This window comes from Pteropus vampyrus, unplaced genomic scaffold (assembly GCF_000151845.1).
Source record: "Pteropus vampyrus isolate Shadow unplaced genomic scaffold, Pvam_2.0 Scaffold101, whole genome shotgun sequence".
Classification (NCBI taxonomy): Eukaryota; Metazoa; Chordata; class Mammalia; order Chiroptera; family Pteropodidae; genus Pteropus; species Pteropus vampyrus.
In genome coordinates, this window is record NW_011888882.1 from 4086800 (window position 1) to 4097057 (window position 10258).

General features: G+C 33.3%; 1 protein-coding gene across 1 annotated transcript in view; it reads left to right on the plus strand.

The window, feature by feature from the left end:
• Nucleotides 1–10258, plus strand: part of LAMA4 (laminin subunit alpha 4) — a 135571-nt gene that overhangs the window by 88347 nt on the left and 36966 nt on the right. Inside the window, exons 15-17 of the mRNA XM_023533378.1 lie at nt 1937–2033; nt 6547–6663; nt 8306–8485. Of these exons, the coding sequence (XP_023389146.1) occupies nt 1937–2033; nt 6547–6663; nt 8306–8485 (394 nt within the window). The remainder of the gene's footprint in view (nt 1–1936; nt 2034–6546; nt 6664–8305; nt 8486–10258) is intronic.

Genomic DNA, 10258 nt, shown 5'->3' on the forward strand with positions numbered 1-10258 from the left:
TCTGATCAAGCCAATAAAATGGAGCTTGGATAAAACACTGCTTTGGATAATATGCTGTATTCACAGAATATTATTCTTGAAGTCCATTCTCAGGCTCTCTTCATCCTTCTTTTGTCATTGTAATAACTGCATCCCACTGATTGAGATCTCAACACATACCTTCTCTAAATGCTGCTCTACAGCAAGCAGTGTGCTGGCATGAATAAAATTGAGACAAAGGATTCAGAATAATCCACAGAAGCGGGGGTGGGGAGTTGGCATTTATATTATAGGGGGAAAAGTGTTTGTCTCAGGAGTGAGAAAAACCTTAATAAAGTGTGCCCTGGGCGAGCCATGCACTCTCTTCAGAGCCTTGCTTGCTTCTGTGAAGAGGGAATAACGGTATCTTGAGCATGGGCATGGTAATAATTAAAAATTTACTGCATGGAACAAGGCTAGCCCAGTATCTGCACATAGATGCTCGGTGCATGTTATTCCCCTTCTTAAGGAAAAATATAATCTGCTATATAAGGTGAATAAAAGAGAAAAATAAGGTTGAATGAACAGAGTGAAACCAGCTAATACCTAACCATGCTGAGGTTATGCACCCTCTCCGAGAGCCTTAGTTTCTTCTATGGAGAGGGACTAACAATGCTGATCTGGTTAAGTAGTAGATGGGGATGACTGGGTTCATTCCCGTGCCTGACCACAGCCACATGAATTCTCACTTGAAGAATTGCAGAATGTTGTTTTTAAATCATCATTTCCTTTTTATGTGGCCGCTGTCAGGCAGGCAGCTGCCATGGGTCCAAACTAGTGTAGTCTTGGGGGTACCAAAGGCAGAGGAATGCAAAGGAAAGGCAGCTTAGGAAAACCTTGTCAAGCCAGGTGACTTTGAATAACAGGAAGGATATATTCAAATCAAGCCCTAAAAATGGCCCTATTTCCCAAGGAGGTAAGAAGGAAAAATAATGATAAGTTTGTTCATTAACAGGAATTTGCACAGTTCAGATATGAATGGGCTGGTCCAGAAGGCTTTGGATGCTTCGAATGTCTATGAAAATATAGCCAATTATGTTAATGAAGCCAATGAAACAGCAGAATTGGCTTTGAACATCACTGACCGAATATACGATGTGAGTTTTCCTTTATTTCAAAGATCATTTATATTTCGCCTTTTCTGGGCTTATGACTTTTCTGTTTTCTCATGTCATCTCTTCCAATGTAATACAAATGGCAGAACAGGAGAACTAAGAAAAGACCATTTATTTATGTTATGAATGTTTTAGCAGGGCATGTTGTTCAAGGTGTGCCTTATCCCAGACAGCAAATGCCAGTTCCCTAACCAGCTTTTTCATGTCACAGTCCCTGAATAAAACATATCCAAGACTATTCCCAGGTATATATTCAGATTTTTTTCTTTTTTTAAGTTTATTTTCCAATTACACTTATTATACAATATTATATTAGTTTCAGGTGTATAACACAGGATTAGACATTTATATAACTTACGAAGTGATCACCCCAAGAGTCTAGTACCCATCTGACAACATACATAATTGCTGCAATATTATTGACTGTATTCCCTATGCTGTACTTTACGTCCCCATGATTAGTTTTATAACTGACAATTTGTACTCCTTAGTCTCTTTTACCTTTTGATTTTTTTCAACTCAGAAATTGTTTATTGATGGTTTCTACATATGACAAGCACTTTGGCGAGGCCTTGGCAGGCGCTATTATTGGTTCATTGAATTTTCCTCAAAAAACATTTATCTCGAAAATGTCAAGGACACTACTGTTTCATGTTCACCTTTGACTTTGACTTCGAGCTATGAAAATAAAGCTGTATGAATTTTGCTTAGTATTTAGCAGATAAACTGTGTCTCTTAAATCCTAAAACCACAAAAATTTGTTGCACTGTTATTTTTACTCTCTCCACCCAATTCTTTTGTAGGCTGTGAGTGGCATTGATACTCAAATCATTTACCATAAAGATGAAAGCGAGCACCTCCTCAATCAAGCAAGAGAACTGCAAACAAGGGCAGATTCTAGTAAGTACCTTCACTTTCCCATCTTCCTTCTGATTTACTGCTGCTTACTTCCTTTCGTACAATATTTCTGCATTTAGACAGAGATTTCAAAATTCTAGGATTAAAGAATAAAGAATATTTCACTGAATAATACATTAATAGTTCCTGCTCAGAGTCAAGGCATAAAAAAGCAAAGATTCGTATTTTAAAATAAGTCGTGATTTTAAAAAAAACTTCCACATAGTAAAACATCGATATGCTTTATATTCTTGGTAATCAAATAGGCTAATTAATAGAAACAATAAATATCAATTTTCAAAGAGATAATCCCATAAAATACACAACACTAAAACTATATTACACATAATTTACCCTTTTGTGTAAAATTCAGAAGGCTGTTCAAAATTTTACCCATAATGACACACATAGGAACAGGTCATCACTTGGAGAGTCAGGAGGATAGGGCACCGCAAAGCAGTCTGGTTATTTGCACTTTCTTGTAGTTCGTGTTCTTCATGTTTACTGTATTTAGGACAAGCCTGGTGATCATATGGGAGGAAGCATTTCCAAAGGCTTGTGTTTGCATCTGCTAAAGCGATACCTCCAAGAGTGAGAAAGGAAAGAGAAAATAAAAGTGAGATCATTTTAGTCAATTTTGAATCTTGTGAGTTACTCTTAAAAACAATTGAATTGACTAACAATTTTACCAAACATTATTCATTTCTGAAGTAATGAACTCATTCTTAAGGTATTCGAGCATTGACTAATGAGACTGGAAATCCATTATCTAGCTAACTTCTAACTACCACCTAAAAACAAAGGCCAATATTGAACTTAAAAACTTCACATAACTTTATCAAAGCAATTAATTTCAAGTCTAACTGTGCTTTTATTTTTACAAAGAAATATATAGAAAATAAATACACTTGTTTTTCATACGTAGAATATTTAACTATATAATTACCATAAAGGAGCTATAATTTTATGTTTTCTGGGTAAACAAAGGCAATAAAGTTTCTCGATTCTAAGTAATTTTTAAATCCAGTCTTGAACATATTCTTCAGAAAATTAGAGTAATAGCAGTAAAGAATTAGATTAATAGTAAAATATTTTTAAATAAATGTTGATATATCTATGTATTTCTTTTGTTTTATGTGATGTGAAGATGAGAATATGCAGATCTTCATAACTCAGTGACTTAAATATTTTATTCTCCTTGATAATTTGCAAGGTACTTTCTCAGTCCTATCACTATCGAGTTATTGAAACTCATGAAAGAATTTTTTTCTATTTTGGAAGTGATATCTCTTCAAAGTTTTACATTTTTACATGCAGTGATATCTCTTCAAAGTTTTACATTTTTACATGCAGATGAATCTCTGCATTGGTCTCTTTAAATATTTTATGGATTTGGTCACCTACTTCATGATCTTGTTTGGTTAAATCCCTTCATGTATTTATTATAAAAGGGACCCTGAAGGGGATTTAAGACTGTGTGGCTCAGTACTCGCCTCCCTTTAAACAATATATGTGTTTGTGATATAAATTCAGATTCTTAAATTGAACCATATTTATCTACTGGGTTACATTATAATTTTAGATTACTGTTAATTCAGTTTCAATGATCAATCATCTTTATTTCCTAGCTTTTTTTTTCTTCATTGTCTGCATCAAATAGTTAGCAACTTATAATATAACTCAGGAAGCTGCTATTTAAAGGAATCTTCTATTGAACTCATTTGTAAAATGAAAAAAATGTTTATGTAAGAAGTTCTAAATAGGACACACTTTTTATGAAACATCTCTTCTTATAAACATCCAGCCCAAAATAGATTTTCTTTCTCCTATTTTTATCAGGAGCTCCAAATATAGAGTTAAATATATTCTTTCTCAGTATATTAGCCAGTGATTTTTATAGTCACGGGACCCAAAAGAAAGAGCTAAAAAGATTTTTTTGTATTATGGTATTCAAAAATTGAAGCTAAAAGATGGAGAGAGAATGCAATACAACTACAAAGTATGTTTAAATTCCTCTTTAAATTCTGGGAAATTCTTGGGCACTACCCAAAGGAAGTAAGAAAGAAGTGCTTGTACTTTAGTTACATTGTACTTGGCGACAGAATCAAATAAGCATTACCTATTGTGTACACATTATAGACATGTGGAGAAAAAGATAACTGGACAATAAACCAAGCACACCAAGACTATACAAGAGAAAAGAGAAAGTACACCATAGGACTGTGTATATTTACAAGCCCATCGGAGAGAAAGAGAAGAGTATGACAGGAAATAAAAAATTTTTTTTCTGTTTGTCAAGAAGCATAAATTTTCTGATGCTTTAGGAGTAAACAAAACATGAACCCAGAATACTTGGGAAAGTTGATCTTTCATTTCAGATGACAAGTTATTACATCATGGCTTGTTGGGATTTGCTCCAAGATAACTCCAGTTTAGGGATTATGCATAAGCATACTTCCAAGAATAATTTTTGCAAGAAAAAGCTATCAAAAACTGATACATGAATGTGGTTCCATAGGGTAGCAGTTAGCACATCTGGTTTATATGCAGAAGGTCCTGGGTTCATGCCCCAGTGGAGGCATAGTCCATGGTCAACAGCCATGCCATCCTGAACAAGCCCAATGTCTGATCTCGGAAGCTAAGCAGGGTCGGGCCTGGTTAGTATTTAGATGGGAGACCATCTAGGAAGACCAGTTGCTGTAGGCATTAATAAAAAGTAAACAAACAAACAAACAAATAAATAAATAACCGATACAAGAACAAATAGAAAATCCGATAGAGCTATATGTACAAACATATGTATAATAAATTTAATCAGTAATTAAACCCTTTTCACAAAGAAATCTCAAGGTTCAGATGGCTTCATCAGTGAATTCTTCCAAACTTTTAAAGAATAACACTACTCATATAATAAATTCTTCCAGAGAATAGAAAAAGAGGACATGCCCTCTAACTTGCTCTATAAAGCCAAATTTTACATACTAAAACTGATAAGGACATTATATAAAAAGGAAAATTATAAGCCAGATTCTCTCGTAAAGAGATTTGTAAATTCTAATCAAGATATTAGCAAATCAGATCTAGCATACATGAAAATGGTAATACATGACTAAGTTAAGTTTATTCCAGGATTTCAAGGATAGTTTAATTTTTAAAACATTAACAATAATTTATCACTATAAATATCAATAATATATCAGAATATAGAAGAAAATTCATACAATCATCTCATTACATGCAGGAAAATTATCTAACAAAACTCAATACCCATTCAAGTTTAAAAAACACTCAGCACTAGGAATAGATGGAAGCTTCCATAATCTAATAAATAATAATAAAATAATATATCAATCGATGTGTAAAAATCTGGTTTAGTTCCATGTACAACAATTAGAAATTAACTTTTTAAAAATAACATCATTTACAGTAGCATAAAATGCCTGGAAATAAATCTGATGAAAATGCCAAGATCTCTACACATAAAACTATAATATACTACTGAAAGAAATGAAGGAAATTCTAAATAAATGGAGATCAAAATTGGAATTTATATCTAAAGAATAAGTAAATAAAAACTATATTTATTAAAAGGAAGACTCAAATTGGTAAAAATTACAATTCTGCCAAGTTTATCTACAGATTCAATATAATACCAATTAAAGTACCAGAACTGTATGTACATATACAAGATGATTCTAGAATATCTGCGGAAATGGGGCAAGAGAGGGCCCAAGAATAGCCAGTACAATCTTGAAGAATAAAAAAAACAAAGATGGAAGACTTAAACTACTTACAACTCTACAGAAATTAAACCAGAGATACAAAAGATATAAAAAATTATAATGGTGTATTATTTCTTTTAAATGAAGTTTAAAAACAGACACAATTAACAGACAGAGTTAGAATTCAGAATAGTGGTTATCTTTGGGTAACTACAGAAGTCCCAGGAAACTGTGAGGGTGCTAATAATATTTTACTTTCTTGATCTGGGCACTGCTTATATTTTGTGCTCAGTTTGTGAAAATTCATCAGGCTGTGTACTTAAAATGTGTGCCCTTTTTTTGATATAATTTATATATCAATTAAAATTTTATTAAAACAATTAAGAAAAAAGAATTATTCTTATATAACTAATCATCCCCATAAATATAAATGGATCTTTCAGTTCTTTATCAATTGTGCTGCTAAGTGTCATTAGTGCCAGCAATGCTACATTTTTCAATCAAAGATATTAGCCATTACCTCTACACATACTTTTATGACTCATTTTATGGCACCCTAAATCACTGCCAAGCAGCAATGCAAGTTTTCTGAAATCCTGTATCTCTTAATTGAAATGCCACTTTCCAGAATTGGTGTTCTATGCTCATGTCATATTCAGAATATTATAGATGACTCTCTAGTACAAATTAGAATTTTCCTTATTGAAAGGGAGTTTTTGTTTTGTTGTTTTGTTTTGTTTTGTTTTCCTGGCTTCCTATCCCCATTGGTACTTTTTTCGGCTTCTTCTCCACAGGCAACGATGAGGCAGTGGCTGACACCCGCAGGCGTGTGGATGGAGCCCTAGCACGGAAGAGTTCCCTTGAGAACAGATTGAATGATGCCTTTAAGCGACTACAAGCCACAGAGAGAGGTAAGGGTTACAGACAGAACTTACGCCTCATCTGCTTGTTTACTATGATTCCTTACCTATCAATCTTTTTGTAAAGAAATACTATTTTCTCATGGCAAAAGAAATTGTTTGTCTCGCTTTCACACACATACACACACTCACACACACACACACACACACACACCAAAAAATCCTAAAAAATATTTATAAAACCTATAATCATACCTCCTAGGGGTAACCATTAAATGTTAAAGCATTTTCCTCCAACCTTCTGTGCGTGTGTATTAATGGATCATATTGCTTATATGTACTATTTGGTAACCTGCTTTCTTGTGAACATCTTCTTTGTTAACAAATATGCCCTAATTTGGTTATTGGGTTTCTCTGGCCTCAACTGTCAACTACTGTCTTCTGTTACATGCCACGTCATTCTTATAGTACAAGCAAGAAGACCAACGAGCCAAACAGAGAAACAAGAGTACTCATCTTGCCTAATCTGGGACTACAGTGGTATTTTAGAAAGATGTGATTGGAAGCAAATGTTACTTGCCTGGCATAGTAAAAGTTAAAAGATGACTGCTGGATGTGAGTGTTTTACTATAAAGGAGCAAATCCAGCTACAGTACTATAGCATTCCAAAGACCTGGCCAGGACGCTGTCCTCAATGGTGAATCCCTGCTGTCAGCATCCTCAGAGCTACCACATGTTAGGCACTGGGCTGTGTTTTACAAACATTATCTCATGTGGGAAAGTATTACCATTGCCTTTAGGCTGATATGAATCCTGAGGCTTTTCAAGGTTAGGGAACTTGCTACAAAAGGCACAGCTCCAAAAATAAGCAAACCTGGGATTCAACACTACTTCCATCAGTGTTCAGAGCATGAGGTTGAATTAAATGTTTCTCCACTTAAAAAAAAATTGAAGCTACAACCTCACCTGAGTGATTTTTGTTTTTATTACAGAAATAATACATGACCATTATAGAAAAATTTAAAATGTATAGCTAAGAAGAAAGAACAAGAGAAGAAAAATATTTTGTAATCTCATTACCTAGGAAAAAAATTTTTGTTGTAAACACATTTTTATTTTGAATATCTAACTTTTTAATAAAAATAGAATTTCACCAAATATGCTCTTTTGAAATTTGCTTTTCTTATTCAAAAATACCTTTTCTTACCAATTTTCTTCTGTACTAGAGCATCATTTCTATGGCAAGAGGTGTTCCATGTAGAAGAAAGTGATATTTACAACGAATTTCAGACACAAACATTTTATGAGTTAAAATCTTATATGCATTTTCTGTGTCTTTTTCAACAGGTCTGTGACCTGAAGAAATATTAATTACTTTTTAAAAAATTTACCTCTAATTTGAAAATATTTTAAGCAAGCTATGTGTTTTTTAATATTTTTTTATTTTTCAATTACAGTTGATTTGAGCTACATGATTTTAATGAGACTTTAGTCCTTCAAGCTCACTTAATACTGTTTACGATATCCTTATGCACCTAACTCACATCATAATTAACTTATATTTAAAGGTCTTAATTAGGCATAAAAACCCAAAATCTAAGATCTGCTTCACCAAGTGATTAAATGGATGTTAATGTTCCCAACAAATGTCCTGCTTCTCTGCAAAGTGAGTGTCCTTGTGCTCTGTGTGAAGGTGATGCTCACCAGCGCCTGGGTCAATCCAAGCTCATCACCGAGGAAGCAAACAAGACGACAGTGGAAGTCCAACAGGCTACCGCCCCAATGGCTAACAATCTAACCAACTGGTCACAGAATCTTCAAAATTTTGACTCTTCTGCTTACAACACTGCAGTGGACTCAGCCAGAGATGCAGGTATCACTTAGAGATTTCGCAATTTTCATTCAATTAAGGGATTGGCCATTAAATTCTACACACTTTTTGTTAAGAAGCAATTTTCTTCATTTGAGTTTCAGATTGGAATAATGTAAAAATTAGTTTAGAAGAGGAGAAAAACTTTTGGTCAGTTCATCTATCAATATGTGTATATACATATGAAATATATACATATCTTACATAAACACTAGATAGATTGGTTGTTATAATTTTTCTCTGTGAAATAATCGTAGCGCTTGTTTTTATAATGTAAGACTGATTGATCCTTTGGGGAAGAAGGTCATCACATGTTAAAGTAAATAATCTTAACAAAATATTGGTTTGCCTTAAGGGAAAACATTTACTAAACGGAATTGCTTTTACTAAACAGTGTTGCTCTATCCTTATCCCAAAAAAGCAGGTTATTACCAACAAGTACTGAATATGGCCAAATGTAACTGAAGCTTCTAAGAACAGTTTGTTGATCAACTTGAATACAAATTTATAGCAATGAAAATGAATTGTGTTGATGCTTAACTAATTTATTTAGTTACACGTAGATATTATAATTACATATTAATTGAGAAATTTTTTCCAGTCTTAATTTGTATAGTCTTTTCATACTTCTTAAATATCAATGTCTTTGTCATGACTAGAACTTTCTGTTCCCAGATTCAGTTTTTTGTGTTTTTTAAAAATTTTTTTTATTTTAATTTTATTTTTCAATTATAGTCGACATACAATATCATATTCGTTTCAGTCATACAACATAACCCATTCATGGTTTTAAAGACCATATTACCTTTACTTCCATCTGAATTAAGAAACAATTTTGTTAATCCATATATGATCTGTCTGTCACTGGAAATTTTATCTCAGGTCATAAAAGTCCATTTCAATAACAGGAAAATAGTTCTTTTATCTTCATCTTTTGGGTATATATTCATGAGTTCTTCCATGTAACCACTCACTTAATTGCTTTTAAAACCTGATCTTTAAAATATCTGCCTCCATGACATCCAACATTTACATTTATAAAGATATTGCCTCAGGAATATTTACTAAATCTGTTAAAATTTTTCCTCCTTTTTCAGTCCTATCAGTGATTTCCTAAACACCCAGAACTAGCACTAATTGAAATTGTTTCAGGCTACTGTGTTTTCCTCAAATAGCATCTTGTGGTTCAAAACAAAGTAAACAAAAGAGCATACAATACTATAAGAAACTTTACAGAGACCCATATAAGGTGGCTGCCTTTTTCTGAGAGAGTAGAGGGCAGGGAACCCTACCTTGTATACATTTCCATAGTCAAAAATTTAATGTAATGCTTTACATGTGCTTTATTACCTCTAATTTTTAAAGACTATTTTATTATATAATGGCTAATGTGGTCAGTGATCCAAACAACAAATATTTACCTCTGTATTAATTAATACAATAAACTGATAGTTGCTATTATTTTACTAAATTCCATTCTTTGTGCTGGAGAAGCACTTTTTACCCCAAGTACAGAAAAGAGATATTTCCATGGTCCTCATTGACATTTTCTCCTGAATCTGAGTTTAGTTTGATTCTAATAAGAAAGAGGCTTGCTCTTGCCCAGCAACTAGTGCCCAATGACCCTGCCCTTATGTAGGAGAATACCCAAAAGATATTTATTCTCTAGTCCACTGGTTCACAAACACTAGTGCACATCAGAATCATTTGGGCCCCACTCCCAGAGCTCCTGATTGGGTAGGTTTGGGATGGGACCAAAAAACTTGCATTTCTAAC